At 39.3% G+C, this 15,480-nt stretch overlaps 6 protein-coding genes across 6 annotated transcripts; 3 read left to right on the top strand and 3 right to left on the bottom strand.

The window, feature by feature from the left end:
- Positions 1-29: 29 nt before the first annotated feature.
- On the bottom strand, positions 30-2,147 carry SJAG_03217 (hypothetical protein; the record flags this gene model as incomplete). The annotated part of the gene is made up of 4 exons (XM_002174341.2): positions 30-154; positions 205-1,703; positions 1,773-2,032; positions 2,077-2,147. 3 exons carry the CDS (start codon positions 2,145-2,147, stop codon positions 319-321), a joined length of 1,716 nt encoding a protein of 571 aa, XP_002174377.2. The 3' UTR covers positions 30-154; positions 205-318.
- Positions 2,148-2,788: 641 nt separating this feature from the next.
- SJAG_03216 (ARS binding protein Abp2) lies at positions 2,789-5,198 on the top strand. The gene has a single exon (XM_002174340.2). The coding sequence runs from the start codon at positions 3,447-3,449 to the stop codon at positions 4,683-4,685; it is 1,239 nt and encodes a 412-aa protein (XP_002174376.2). The 5' UTR covers positions 2,789-3,446; the 3' UTR covers positions 4,686-5,198.
- Position 5,199: 1 nt separating this feature from the next.
- On the top strand, positions 5,200-7,542 carry SJAG_03215 (NatC N-acetyltransferase complex subunit Mak10; the record flags this gene model as incomplete). Its single annotated transcript, XM_002174339.2, has 2 exons — positions 5,200-7,080; positions 7,117-7,542. Exons 1-2 carry the CDS (start codon positions 5,431-5,433, stop codon positions 7,540-7,542), a joined length of 2,076 nt encoding a protein of 691 aa, XP_002174375.2. The 5' UTR covers positions 5,200-5,430.
- Positions 7,124-10,801, bottom strand: SJAG_03214 (RNA-binding protein Prp24). Its single transcript, XM_002174338.2, has 2 exons — positions 10,159-10,801; positions 7,124-10,115 (listed from the first exon to the last, which is right to left on the bottom strand). The coding sequence occupies exons 1-2, from the start codon at positions 10,630-10,632 to the stop codon at positions 7,590-7,592; spliced, it is 3,000 nt and encodes a 999-aa protein (XP_002174374.1). The 5' UTR covers positions 10,633-10,801; the 3' UTR covers positions 7,124-7,589.
- An 813-nt stretch (positions 10,802-11,614) lies between these two features.
- Positions 11,615-13,859, top strand: SJAG_03213 (carbohydrate kinase; the record flags this gene model as incomplete). The annotated part of the gene is made up of 2 exons (XM_002174337.1): positions 11,615-11,894; positions 11,965-13,859. The coding sequence occupies 2 exons, from the start codon at positions 11,615-11,617 to the stop codon at positions 13,857-13,859; spliced, it is 2,175 nt and encodes a 724-aa protein (XP_002174373.1).
- On the bottom strand, positions 13,313-15,453 carry SJAG_03212 (hypothetical protein). Its single transcript, XM_002174336.2, has one exon. It carries the CDS (start codon positions 15,358-15,360, stop codon positions 13,948-13,950), a length of 1,413 nt encoding a protein of 470 aa, XP_002174372.2. The 5' UTR covers positions 15,361-15,453; the 3' UTR covers positions 13,313-13,947.
- Between the last annotated feature and the right edge of the window lie 27 nt (positions 15,454-15,480).

The following is a 15,480-nucleotide window of genomic DNA, read 5'->3' as shown; positions in this document are numbered from 1 at the left end:
TTAAAATGGGACCCTGCACGCTGCTAATTTTAACCATTCATTTTCTTTTCAGTCCGAGCAGAAAGCCGTTGGTAATCAGCAAGTGTGTCTGAAGCGTGAGTGTAATACAGCCTTGCCGTGGTTCTTCCAACATTCTTAAGACTATAATAATTTCCTATATGACATTAATAAAGGACTCTTGCGGCACCTTATGTGTATGCTTACCTCTCGGAACAATGAAGATTCCTCCTTTTCCTAAACGGAATGTAGTATCGTTGAGCATTACTTCAATATGTCCATTAAGAATACAAAACGACATGATGTTATGTTTAGAAGGCTTCACAGGTTTGACACCTCCAGCGGGCAATTCAATAACACCAGCGGCGAATGACGGTTGCTCGCTAAAAACGCAGCATACTTCATCGGTTGATTAGGAATTTCGTTGAGTGAAATAGAAGACATGGGATAACCGACAACTCTTTCTTCTGTCTCTTCTGGATCTTCGGAATTCCATTTAAAAACAGGACAGGTTACTTCTGTTTCGCTGCCCCAGTTCTCCTCTTCCATGCCCTTATCGGCTGCTTCATATTCAGGCGTCTGTGATGCAGATCGAGAACGTTTTTTTCCGGGTGCTTTTGTACTTTTTCGAATAGTTTTCTTTCGAGATTTCTTGCTTTGTGATAGTGAGGGTCTAGGTTCTTCGTCTACGCGTATAATTTGTTTCACCTCGGGCAGAGCAAGCTTTTGATCTTGGCTTTTATGTAATTCATAAACAACACGCTCGTTTCGCCAAAAGGCTAACGGTGCCATGCGTGTCCGCCTCGAACGGCGAAGCCCATTTGGCGGACTTTCTATTGTTTTCGGAGGGGGTGTACTTTCCTTTTCTGCTGCTACTGAGACCGTCTTCTTAGAATGAGTGGCTCTCTTTCGCCGTTTGCCTGGAGGTTTAGGGATTGGTGAAGCTTCTGTCTGTAAGTCTAAGGCAGTAACACTGCTGTCGCCGACATTCGTTTCTGTCACAGCTGGCGGCGGGCTTGATTTTTTTCTCGATTTTGTTCGTCTTGCAGTTTGTTGCTTTTTAGCGCGAGTATGTCTCAGCAATTCTTTAAGTGGTCTTGTCGATTCGGGTTCTGGTGAGGATTCTTGTACGGAAGGTGAAGTTGAAAGACGGTTATTTATAGGCGCAAGTTTTTCAGACAGTAACGAGCGCTTTATAGCCTGCGGAACCTGTTCTGGACTTGCTCTTCTAGGCTTAACCGGGGTAGGCTTTTTCAGTGGAACATAATTTATCGGAGGAGAATTGTCAAGCTCAAGGCTGCTTGATGATTTTGGAGCTGCTGGTAAATTAGCTAGCGACGGAGAAACTATTTGCCTAGGCACATTATTTTTTGGGAGTGGTTCCAGTTGAGGAGTGTTTGTTCGTCGAAATTGAGTTTTACGCTGGGAAAGCTCCTGGATTAAAGGGGAAAGAATGGATGGATTTGGAGGAGGCGATGTTTGTGGGGCAGCAGTTTCAGTCGCGTCAACTATGTTTCTTTCATCGGACGAATAATGAAGTTCCAAAGAACGATTCTTTGCGACAGAAGCATGTTGTTTCGGAACGGCTGACACAGTTGCTTTCGTGACTGAGTTTTGAATGTGTGAGAAGTCAATTTTTCTGTTGATTCTTTTGGAAGAATTTGCAAAAGATCTTTCTGCTGTATCAAATCCATCGTCATTCTCGGCTGATCAATGGTTAGTTAACTTCTCCATGAATTAATACAATAGATGTGTAAACAAAGCAGCTGACATACGAAGCAATGAATTTGTCGAGCCTCTACTAGCCCGGTAAGCTTGACGATTCATCAACAAGGGAGATGACGGTGGATCTTGAACCATCTCTTGCGCAGTCTCCGGGTGGGAAGAATTTGTCATAACAATCTTTTGGGATGCTTGAACATTCTCATCTTGTGCATCTAGTTCCATGGATCCATCGGATAGAAAGTATGCATTCATATCCTCGAAACCATGTTCTCCTCTTTGAATATTCTCAGGAACCGTGAATCCCGTTTTTCTATTGTAAAAGGTAAGCTCATAAACCAGAAATGCAATACGAACCTTCCCACAACTCCAATGTCAAAGAATTGGTTTTCACGATTTTTTGAAGGCTGAACATCACCTTCACTCATGATTTCTTATAATAGTACAGCATTAATTACAGCCTCAGAGTAGAAATACGTCGGCTGTTTGACAGTTAATGTTATAGTTTGTAAATTTGTAAAGCTTGAGAAACGAATTACTGATTACGTATACTTTTCCAGTAAAATCAGAGCTTTCTTTCGCTAGTATTAAAGATTAACAGTATCAAAGTTAGAAAAGAGAAACTTTAAAAAATAAAAAGGCACAATGGTTGTTCCTATATTGATAAATCGTTAATCGCGTTCAATTCGCGTTTCTTATGGTTATAGCGCTTTTCAAGTAGTGGTAACAAAATTAAGCTTATCTGATAAGAATTAAGCTTATTGCTACCGCGAAAGCAAATTAGAGTAAAAGAAAAACAAATAAAGAAACACGGTACTTGTTATTTAAGTTCTTACGATACCTGGCATCATTAAGTAAAGAACTCCTAAAGAAATATGGGTTCAGTGTTCCAAGCTCGAGACGCAAACATTTTTAAACAGAATTTGTACAAGCTTGTTATGTCTTCAACTTCTATGAATATATTTAGAATTATGTAAGTGTTTCATACTTGCAATGTTGCTCTTTAAGTTGAGTAGTCGTCTGTTTTTATTCGTTTTTGTTATTTCAAACTTAATAAGTATAATATTTTTATTCATTCTAATTAATGTGCTAAGCGAAATTCGTTAAGTGATAAATGTGATCTTCTTGCATAGCAATGAGTTATTTACTTATTGATGATTCTTGTGATATTTAAAATGTCTCATCTTGAATGTGAAAGATAAGTAACTTACTAATGATTTTTCTTTTGGCTCTCGTACAAAGCATCAGACAAAGTCAAGATACTGTTTCCATATTGCAACGTACATAACATGAACGTGTTCACATAATGAATAACAGACATTTGGTGCTGTATTCTCTTTGAGTGCCATCAAGAAGCCCGCCTTTCTCCATCTCACCCATTTAGAACGTTACTTCCTGAATACTTTGTTTTAAGTCTCTCTTCTCCTAATTTGGTAAAATATCTAAACATTTTTCACGTGTATCTGCTATTTGAGTTACTATTTCCACTCAATGAACTGTATATCGTGAAAATCGATTTTTTAAAGAGCAATTACTCTTTCTGACAAATTTTGTTAAATAGCACATCTATTTGCCGGCTGAAATTGGTTTACTTTCATATGATTAAACCTACCTTTACCTCCTGCTGAATAGTATACTTTTTTGGGCTCCTTCTTTACTATTGTATCATATCTTCATATTAGTGAAATTTCATTTTTGCTTTCGCATATCTTTCTTAAATTATACTTATGGACTTCTACAGCTTACTACCTCCTCGACAAGGACTTACAGCAGATAACCTAACGGAACGATATTGCCATTTTTGTTTATGCTGCAATCCATGGTACACGGGTACTGACACACAGGAATTAGCTAACGCTTTCAATTCCATACCAAAGGCTGATGGAAATGTATTTGACCCATGGCTTTTATTCCTACTTGTTAGGCAGTTTCATCACGGTATCATAAACTCATGGGCTTCTCTCGTCGCATTGATGGGTGTTGAACGTAAAGAGGAGCAATCTGCACAAAAGATTCAGCAGTACGCTGTCCGTTTGAAACGTTGGATGCGAACAATGCATGTTGATGCTTATTTTGATTACCTGTTAAATAAGCCCAACGACTATTATATGTCGATCCCATCCCATGAGCCGGAGGTTCGAGACGGTGTTAGCGTCAAAGATGATCATGTTATTAAATCGCTCCGGTCAGGGCTCGTCCGTGGTCGTCAGCTTAATGTTGACACCACTTCAGAACATTGCACTAACGTCAGTGAGGAAGATTGGGTACAAGGCGATTCGACTAACGTTTCATCTGACAAGACGAATGATATATTGGGCTCCTCCAGTTCCAATCTTCATTTATCACGGCACCTTAGTCAAGCAAATGATCTTCATATATCACAGAGACTTTCGGATGTGAGTAGCACTCCAACCATACAAACAACCTCGTCTCCTCCTCACCAATTACAAGGAGCCCAGTCACTAAAGTCTGTCTCAGACAATAACCATTTTACAGCTGCAGCAATAGCATCGCTTAGTCAGGCCTCGCAAAACGTGAGCCCTAAGGATAGCTTTATGCATGCTGCGAAGACTGGATTATCCGATCATTGGAACCAGTGGAAAGAAGGCAGTGAGTCACCAAAACGCACAGATCCTTCCCAAAACTGGCCTTCTTCGTCTCCTTCGTTAGCCGTCGACACAAATGAGTCAACAGTTGTACGACGTCGTCGTGGCCGGCCACCTGGTGCACGAAATAAGATTCGTCGCATTCTGACAGAGCCTCTTTCATCACCAAATACCAATCCATCACGCCCTGAGAAGTTTGAAAAACTAGTGCACGCACAAAATACCATGCTACGAGCGGCATTCTCACATGCCACACGGTTACCGATGGAGACCGTTGATGATTTGTTTAGCACTTTTTCAACTACCCTTTCTTCTTATCTTCCATCAGACGACCCTTCCACAAAACAAAGACCATGTTAAACTCATGTCTAAGACACTTTTAAGTTTGGTATCATCACAGATGGAGGTATTAGAGGCCGACCGAGACCATCTCGTTTGGTCCGTAAGACAGGGACCACTCTCAGCAGTCATATGCCATTCCTTCGACTCTTCCAAAAGCCGACCTTTATCATCTTTAGTTGTATCAACACCTCAACCGGATGTCACTTCAAGCCAACCAACTAGACGTCCATCTGGTATGGATTCTCTTGTATCTGTGGATGCGTTGCAAATGAAAATTGCCGAACTCGATACCGCACTTCACAAGAAAACCGTAGAATTAGAAACACTGAAGCGAAGAATTATGGATGCCGTTTTTGAATAAATAGGTCATGTTCTTTTCAGTTTCATTTTTTTGTCTTGTTTCAATAGTTTATATCACAAGTGCATACAGCTATTTGCAATTACATGATAGTATATTTGGATATTCTTAAATTACTTGATTAGTAAAGTGAAATTTCCTTTTCTCATTAAGTAAATAAAAACTTTCCGTCAAGCAAGATTGTTGTTTATCTACCAATTCTCCACATATATTTCTACATATGCGTTGACCATTTGCACTATATAGTATGAAACACTCCAATTAATCGCTGCCAAAACTACACACAAAAACCAACGTTATAACTTAATATTCTTGTATAACAAGTTTCACTGCTGCTCTAAAAGCCAACAAAAATACCTTTGGAGAAGATACGGTTAAACATTCAAAAGTTTTGTTTTCAAGAACATGGAAAATTATCAGACTGGACCTTCTGATATCGTCAACAAGCTATCATCGCAGTATATCGATTGCACTGAAGAGTATAAGAATGCTGTTTCTACACTTTACAAGGAAGAACTTGTCCAGTATTCTGAATTCACATTACTGGATTCCATTAGTGCTTTTGAAATAATGGACGAAAAGATGGACAGCGGGTTGAACTACATGTCAAAGGATTTGGATTTGTCGAAGGACCTTTCTGCCCTTGAGGTTATTGCGACCATGGATGGCATTCTACGAGATGAATGTGATTGGCATAAGGGTACACCAATGTCAGAATCCTTATTTACAAACTTGTTACTGTTGAAAGTATGTCGTGCTCCCTTAAAATCCTTGCGCGAACATTCTTGTTTTTCAGACTGCCCTGATACAGCATTGCTAAATTCTGTTATCTTTCCTTACATTGTTGCAACTATAAAATGCTGTGATCTCGTAAGGCGCGAGTACCTTAGTGGGAAATTATATGATGAAGAGGACACAAGCGCATCCTCTTATCAAATCTCATTGCTCGAAACTTTCCCAGCCGAAGAAGCCGACAAATTATTAGTTAACAGCATTGCTTGTCTTGATGGAAGTTTGCAGAAATACACCGAAGAAACAAGGACCTATGCCGACCACATCCGTTTGCGACTTAATATTCGGCTTTTACTTTTGCGAGTTTACCAACGGCTTGAATTTGACATAATGGAGCACGGGTTTTCGGATATTTATCCCTTATTAAAAGAGTTATTGCAATCACATGAAGAGTATGCGGCTAGTATTATGGATACAGTTTATGAAAAATATTGGGACTTTAGTATACAAGCCCAATTACCGGCCACGGCTCCCCCTCGCAGAATACCCCGTCTTTCATTTTCCGAGGTAGTTTTGTTTCTGGAAGAATTTTGTTCTGATGGAATGTTATTGAGCAAGGTGCGCTTCATCGATACTCCCATTTCGTTATTTCACTATTTTTTGGAATTCTCAAAGTTGGACCGCCTGCCGGAGGCCTACATTCGTTCATCACTACAGTCTATTGTTATGAATGGTGATCTTGTGTGCGAGCGAGACACACCACAATCGTTCTTTATTAAACTACTCTTCAATTTTTACGGAAATTCTCTGAACCTGAATTTTTTATCATCTTCTGCCTTCTATTCTTCAATAACACTTCCGCTGGCACAATCTTTACAAGACACTGTCCTTCGTTTGGCAAATTCTGTCATCGACATATTGCGTCTTTGCTCACATAATCCGTGTCGGCAAAGAAGAAACGCAATTAATATCCTTACTGATTTTGATTTCCGTCATTATGATTCGCTCCTTGTCGAAAAGCAACTCTCCATTGAGGCACCTGATGTTGCCTCAAGGGTTGGATCGTTTTTGTCTTCATTCGCCTTGCATCTCCAATTAAGCCTTATGGAATTTATACTAGTCAGTGGTTTTGAGCAAGAGCTATTTTTGTTATCTCAGGCTGATATATACTTCTCATATCTTCGAGACCTGTATGTGTCTCACTATCGTCTGGTGAAAACTTTACGTTCTACATTCAACCTTTATGATAGTGCATCCTCATATTTATCTTTTCTTGAACATGAATACTCAACGTTAATTTCATTTGCAGAGGGTTATTTAAAGGTAAGCATAATCATCATGCTTTTACTAACCACGCAGATGACTTGTTTGTTAATTACGATTAATGCAATTCCTAAAAAAACACTTAGAAACGAAGATGAGTTCCAAAAATCACAATTCCTAACCCACTTTAGACCTTTCCTTCAATTACGGAGCCTGCCGCCTCTCTCACTTTCAGTTTTAAAAGAGAATTCTAAACCTTGTGTCGAGGATGTACTAATCAAAGAAGCTAAGGAGCACTTTAATGCTGCTAAAAAGAATTTTCTTCTTGTAGCGAAACAGTTTTCTTCAGTGTTAAAAGATGAATCTGTTGTAGACTTATACAACAATCGTCTTAAAAAACACATCAGCTGCTGTATAGCAAATGTTTTAACATTAGATCTATACAGCCAGAACAGAGATTTAAAAATTATAATCGAACACAAATATGATCCTGGAATGTATAATATCTCTATAAAGAAGTGATTTAGTTTGAGCAAGATTTTCAAACCGCTATAATTAATATCTATGGCTTAATTATTCAAGAACATTCTTCTGAAATCGTCGTTGCTTTTTGGTGCATCTGTATCCATGTCGTCATTCGTTGATTCTTGTACAGCTGCTTTAAAATTACCAAGACGATGCCCTCTTCTTAGAGTACGGATATTCGGGACAAATTCCAGAGCTGAGGATTTCGTGGAAGGATTTTCACTTGTGTCTGTTAATTTGGCATGCATCATTTCATCAACGCTGCCTATATGAAGCCGCCTTCCAGCGAGTTCGTAACCTTCTACTGACATCGCCGCCTTGCCTGCTTTTGCAGGATCCTTATACTCTACTATTGCACCGTTGTGTTCCGGGTGCAGAACAACGCGGAAGAGTTCACCATATGGTTCAAACATTTGTCTTAATCGTGCCTCATTAACCGTCTCATCAACATTCATGACGCCTAAGCTCTTGTTATGCACTTGTTCCAAAGTTACCCGGGGAAGTTCCGTTCCCGAAGGTTTCGTAGAAACGGGTGGTTTTGAAGAATTAATCACTTTTTTGGGCGGCTTCGCAACAGATATCACGACATTTAATACGCGCGACCCAAGTCTTTCTCCAGTAGCGCTTAATGCACGTTCGGCCTCATCTTTATTTGACATTACGACGTAGCCAAATCCAGCATGTCTATACGGATTCCTTGAAGGAAGGCGAACATTTTCAACGGAACCATATCTTGAAAAGAACTTTTCGACATCAGTTTTTGTACAAGCAAAATCAATGTTAGTAACGTAAAGTTCGCGTTTCTCATAAATTGGACCCTCGCGTGATTGCTTGTTGTCTGGGTCAGAAAGATGAACTTTCAGTTCAAAGTTTCCTTCAAGGAGCTTTCCGTTTAGCTGCAAGGTATTATGCGCCTCTTCAGGAGTACGCATTTGAACATAACAAAATCTTCTTCGGGCATTGAACTTTAGGCTGGGGAAACGCACCTGAACAACAGCACCGAAGGGTTCAAAGAGAGCGGTTATTGCTTGCTCGTCAAACGATGGTGGAAAGTTTGTGACAAACAATGTCGTATCAGCATGGTCTCGGACATTTATTTCATGTCCGTGAATTTTTTTCAAATGTTTTGTTTTCGCAGCCAGTACTTCGCCTGGTTCTGCAAACTCAACCTGTGCTACCTTGGTTTGACCGTCATCATCTGGTAAAACGACAAGCTCGTTGATGGTTCCACAATCAGAGAACAATGATCGAATATCATCCGGACTAGCACTGGTAGGAATGTTGGTTACTAAGATAGTGAGCTCTTCGCGGTTTCTCTGTTTAGCAGCAAAACGAATTTTCTTAGGCATAGCACTTTCTTCATCTACAATATTCCTCTTTAACTTAGGTCGCAATTGCGTTGTCTCCGGAGTCGCAATCTGGACTGTAGATTCCAGCGAATGCTCTTTGGTTCCACTTACTGCCTCTCGAAGCAAACGTTGTTGGAAAAGACGCTTCGCGTGAAATAAATCGTATTCTTGTTCCAAAGCTGAAAACAAGTCGTAATTTTTAACCAGAACAAGATCGTAGTATTCCATAAGTTCCTTCGGGTTGTCTAGTTTTTTACTTAACCCTCTTGTCAGTGTATCGAGGGCCAGTTTTTTGTCTCGTGGGTACAGCCATTCAAATCTTTGAATCCAAAACTGTGATTTGTGTGGATATACCTTCTCCATATGTGACCACAGTTTTAATGCGGCATCCACATTTGAAACGGCCGTGTGTAATGCAATAATGGATAAATCAAGCTTGAAAAAGTCATGTTTTCCTTTTGAAAGAGTAGTAGCTATGAACTTTTTCGCGTAATTTATTTGAGAGCGAATATAGTCTTCGCTGTTCTCTTTTTCGGCACAAATGTACACGGAAATCTGAAGCCAACCACATAACAATTCAACGATTTCACCATGATCCGTTATAAGCCCCGTTGAAAAAGCAAGCTCCTTGCTCTTCTCTATTTCCGAAACGTCCGTGGAATACAGGAGCATTGCATACCAAAGAAATATCCAGAACTTGGCAGTCCAAGGGCAATTCCGAATAGCCCGCTCACAAACATTTAGTAGATTTATATTAGCACTTTCGTCCTCTCTAGTTTCTTTTATAATCCAAGAGACGTACAAGCACCAACCATCCGTGCTTAATGGATATATGGAGAGTAAACGCTCCAAAAGTGTTACAACGTAACCAGCAATTTGTTTTGGTTTCCTCATTTCTGAGTTTACAAATGACTCAAATTCCTCCAAAGGATAACCGGATGATCTAAGAAGCAATTCTTGGCGAGAAATTGCATTTGATTTTTTGAGAGTGTTTGAGAAAACCCTATTTGCATTGATCATAATGGATTCGTAGTCATTAGGAAAGGATTGTGTAACAAAAGTTGAGAACGTAGCAAATGTGGATTCTATTTTTTCGTGAGGAATCTCTAGTCGTTTTAGATAACATTGTAAACTTAATTCATCAATAGAAACTGAAGGGTAGAGAGCACTAAAACCTCGCTCGCGCATAAACGTAATGTAAATATCCCAAATGACATGGCTCTGTGTATGTTAGCAAGAAAGTCTGTTGTTGTTTCTCTGTTACCTCTGTAAAATGAAAGCGAGTCGTCTGTTCTGCTAACTTGACAACATCGCAAACTTGTTTTGTAGAAAATACTTGTAACAGATCCGTATTGTTCTCTTCAAGAGCAAGTGCGTTTGTTTCAATCTTAAATTGCATGTAGCTGCTCCAAATTGTAGTAGATAAATAATCCTTTACTGCAAGACTGAAAAGCTTATCGGTATCAATATAATCCTCAACACCGTTACATGATTGAAGCTTGTCATTTAACCAGTCCATCCATATGTATTCTGACAACGGAAAATGTTGTTGGAAGTTCCGACGAGCTGCTTCTAGTTCATTTTGCTTGTCATGATGACCTCTCAATAATTGTACATAATCAAGATGACTTTGGTAATTGTACGGATTCTGGCTTATGGAATCTTTTAAAGATGTTAGTTTTTCTTCCGTACTTGCTTCTTGAAGCGCATCATTCAAATTTGGTGCGTCAATTTCCATGATGATAAGTATAGAAGTTTTTAGCTTGCAGGTCTCACTCCAAGTTCCAAAATATCAACAGGAAAATGCGAATAAATTATAAAACAAACCGAATTTGATGTTAGTAATGATATTCAAAGGCAATTATGTTCTTGTTTTTGCTGTATCTCAAACAGCAGGTTGTTTGAAAGAATTATGGATTTATAAAATAAAACTTTAGCATTCTGAATGCCTATGCCTGCGAATAAATATCGAATTTTTTCTCAACTGGCTCTACAAAATGACTATATAATTCTTATTCACCCCATCTTGTTAATTAAATGATTTATGCTTTAAGTTATAATGATAGTTGTAATCATTGTACTTTTCACTTAGAACACATTTCAATTAACAAGTCATGTAGCTCTTTCTCTATCTTTGACAATATACCCTTCGTCTTTCGCGTCATAACAAAGCCTTTATCTTGTCGTAGACTTCAGAATGCTCATCCTTACAATCAAATGAAACAACAAACGGATCTAGAACATAGTGCAGGCCATCATAAGTGTGCTATTCATTTTATTATTAAATACTCTATTCGTATCAACCAATGTTCGTACTTATGCATCCATTAAGTAATATCACTTATCATGTTAAGCAGAGTTCCGTATGGTAATTAAGTACTTGACGGTTTGCTTCTTCAAGTCGATATTTACGGTAAACAAGCTACACTGCAGTCAGAGTATCTATCAGCCGTTAGACTGATACTTTACACCGATCTTTGTCTTATGTACTAAGAAATTAAAAATCAACAGATAAGGATAAAATGAACAGTGACTGAGCGGTACATCTTATAGTTTTGTTTGATAGAACTAGATATCATCTTTAAATGTCTATCTCAAAATTTCTAACTTGGTTTTATGTATCCATATGTGATCCCGTCAAGACCGAACCATCCCATCTGCCCTACGAATAAAAGTTTAGGAATATTACATTGAAATTGCTACATTTCTATAACCCATAAATGCTTTCTTTGCAAAGGCCATTAGCGAAATGGCTTTTGTCGCCGAAAACATTCTTTAAAAACCGGCAATATCGCTATAATTCTAATTTATCGATTTCAAAAGAAGTGTCTTCAGCTTTGAAAAATGGCTTACCAGTAGTTGCATTAGAGTCCACAATCATCACTCATGGCATGCCGTATAGAAAGAATTTCGAAATGGCCCTACATGTTGAAAATGTTGTCCGTGAAGCAGGTGCAGTACCAGCTACAATCGCAATCCTTAATGGGAAATGTCATGTCGGTATGTATACAAATTGATAATGAATTGAGCCTATACATTGAATGAAGAGTTTCCTCTAACGATGTGTTAGGACTGGACGAAGCAGAGCTGGAAACATTGGCTCAAAATGGTCACAGTTGTTCCAAGGTTTCCAGAAGGGATCTCGCTTACTCCATGTCTCAGAAGTTGAACGGAGGAACTACTGTAGCCTCAACCATGATTTTGGCTGAGCGTGCAGGTATTGATGTATTCGCAACAGGCGGTATTGGAGGCGTTCATCGGGGTGCAGAATCATCAATGGACGTATCTGCAGATTTAATTGAACTTGGTAAAACACGTGTGGCAGTTGTTTGCGCCGGTGCCAAGAGTATATTGGATATTGGCAGAACATTAGAAGTCTTAGAGACTCAAGGTGTCCCTGTCATAACCCTCGGCAAGAAGAACACGCCTTTCCCAGCTTTTTATGCCAACAATTCTCCCTACAAAAGCCCGATGACATTACCAAGTGAAAATGATATAGCTGATTTGCTATTCAAAGGCATGAGCTTAGGCTTACGGAACGGCACTCTTATTGCAGTGCCTACGCCTTCCCACCTCGCTCAGGACTATAATGAGATTGAGAAAGTAATACAACTTGCCATCAATGAATGCGAAGCATTGGGAATTAGCGGTAAAGATGTTACTCCCTGGATGTTGCAAAAAGTTCTTGATCTGACGAAGGGGAAAAGTCTCGAAACAAACATTGGACTTGTTTATAACAACGCTAGAGTTGCTGCAAACATTGCAGTATCATTAGCAAACCTTAAACAGGAAGCTCATTCTTTCCCTGCTGCTATGCGAATCCCAATCGTCAAGTTGAGTGAGAAAGGCACTAAGAAGCAACAAAAGTCACCTGAACCACAAAATTCAAATGAGATTGTTTGTTTAGGAAGCGTGTCTCTTGACACTAATGCAACGTTACTTAGTGTTTCAAAAGACGATTTAGTTTTGGGTACTTCTCATCCAAGTTCAACAACGGAAGCAATAGGAGGTGTGGCTCACAACATTGCCAGAGCTGCTTCGCTAGTAGATGCAAATGTTAAACTTGTCTCTTGCATCGGAGATGATGTTCAGGGACATCAGATCGCTAACCTGCTCAATTCCGAGAATTTGCAATTCAAACTCGTACAAAAACAGAACAGCAAGTCTTGTTGCTACACAGCTATTAATGATCGCGAAGGCAGTCTTATACTCGCAGCAGCAGACATGCGAATTATTGAAGATATGACATATTCAGATATTCATGATGACATTCAAGCTGCAAAAATAATCTGCATGGACGGAAATATTTCTGAGAGTTTGATTTCTGACGTCGTTAAGAATAAGAAGGAAAATCAACTGTTATGTTATGAGCCTACAAGTGTGCCAAAGTCACTTAAGATCTTACCATCTCTTCAAAGCGGAAACATAGATATAATTACACCTAACCTTCTTGAACTTGATGCCATCTACTCAGCTGTAGAGAAAACGAGCTTGTTTGACACGGACTCCTGGTGGAGTCGTTTGAACATGTTTGGTATTACTAGTGACTTTTCCGAAAAGCTTAGCAACTATGTCACGAAATTGGGTCTTCCTAATCTTACAAATCATGGCACTATCCAAAAGTGTATTAAACTTCTTCCTTTCTTGCCGACCATTTTATTAAAGTTGGGGTCATCCGGTATTCTTCTTTTTTCTAGAAGTGCATTTATGGATTTGTACCGGTCTCCTAACTCTCTTGTTACCCCCGGAAATGTTGTGATTAAGTATTATCCTACACCCAAGCTTATTACCGATGCGGTGAATAGCAGTGGTACAGGTGATACATTTGTTGGAGTTTGCCTATCTTTACTAATGAAGAATGTCCGTGTGGATAAAGCAATTCAAACAGCTCAGGAAGCTGCTGGACTTTCACTTATGAGTCATTCCTGCGTCAATCCAGAGATCGCAAGTCTTACTTATGAATAGGCAAATATTCTAGTCCAAGACACGAGAAGTTTGTCTTTCGGTATAAATATTACACGAAACTTTTGTTACAGTAATCCGACCCCTTACGCTAGTCTTTTAAACTTTTTGAGATCTTTACGGCCTGTGGGTGTCCTGCAGTCTCGTTCAGCTCCGACGAGTTCTCGAAAGAGTGAAAAGGAAGACGTCTTGGTTTAAGAATATCGCTTAAAACACAGATTGGTTTTGAAACAATCATATGTGGTTTGAAATCATTTTCTACAGTTTGCATCTCGTCTTTCTTCCTTGTTTCACATTCTAATGCCTCCTCGATCATGGTGTCATAAATGTAGTTTACGACCAATTCGACATTTCCTTGAAAAAGAATGTTGTCTTGTGGCTTTAGGTAAAGTAAACTTTGAGGCAGGGTTATGCCGCTGTATTCGTTTAGTGATTGAAAATATGCGTGGATGGGGAATGCAGCAGCCTGATTACCTGTGCTCGCAAGGAAGCAAAGCCAACCGATTTCGCATGCCTCATTTGCCATGTCTGCAAGTTCTTCGAAAGCGATAAGTTCGGTTTCGCTTCGTTCACTAAACGAATTGTGGTCGACGAATATACTGCAATGGAATCGTTTGTTACAAATGGCGATCCATTCGTTTGTATCATCAACGCAAAAACAGTCTTGTGGCTTTACAAGAAGCAAACGTGGGTGACCGAAGTGACGCTCAGCAGCAGCCCAGTGAATTTTTGAGTAGCCATAACAGCTTATGTTGCGATGAATATAATTGCTTACCGCTTTCCAGACGATGTTTTTTAATTTCTCTGGATAAATGTCAAAAAGCATTACATGGTGCAACAAAATATGATGTGGTATGTTGTCTTCCTCCAAGTATAGCGCTAGCTGTTCAAAGCCTTCTGGAAATGCACGATCAGCTTGTTTCATCATATACTTTGCTAGCGAATCTTGAAGCTCGCAAGCCTCTGGACAAGAAGATGCATGCATGATTGCATCACAAAACTGCACATGAAGATATGGTACGCGTTCACTTCCGTAAATGATGCAGAAAAATCCGGACAAGAAAGGATTCATATATGTGCGTTTTTCTTGCAAAGTTAATATATTGGATAGTGACCGGCCTGTAATTTCGCGAATGCCTGAAAAAGTGCTAATGTGACGAATCTTGTTAGGATTTGGTACCGTAAGAATCTTGTACGGGTTGTTCGGTGTATTCGGTTTTGGAGGATATTCCTCATCATTAACGATTACAACACTTATACAAGACGGAAGGCTAGGAGTAGAAGGCATGTGGATCTCTTGATTGCTTGGTATAGACCATGGTCGAGCCAGAAGGCTAACATTGTCATCTTGAAGATAGCTTTTCCTGAAACAAGAATTAAGCAAACGACGAACCCACCGCAATGGAGAGTATCTGTGCTCTTTCTTGCTGCTCTCTGAAGATAATACTGTTGTAGTGGAATCCATTGAAGTCCATAAAGCTAAGGGTTTTTTTTTCAAATGCATAAATGAAATGTTGACATATAAACAAATATATAATTAAAGTAAACAAGTAATAAAGGCAAACCGATAGAGACACAAACAAGTAAACAAACAACTACGTACTATTCTTCTGTCTAAGCTGTA

The sequence above is a fragment of the Schizosaccharomyces japonicus genome, assembly GCF_000149845.2.
Source record: "Schizosaccharomyces japonicus yFS275 unplaced genomic scaffold supercont5.2, whole genome shotgun sequence".
NCBI classification, from domain to species: Eukaryota; Fungi; Ascomycota; class Schizosaccharomycetes; order Schizosaccharomycetales; family Schizosaccharomycetaceae; genus Schizosaccharomyces; species Schizosaccharomyces japonicus.
Note: the sequence above shows the minus strand (reverse complement) of the source record. Positions and strands in the feature narration are given on the sequence as shown.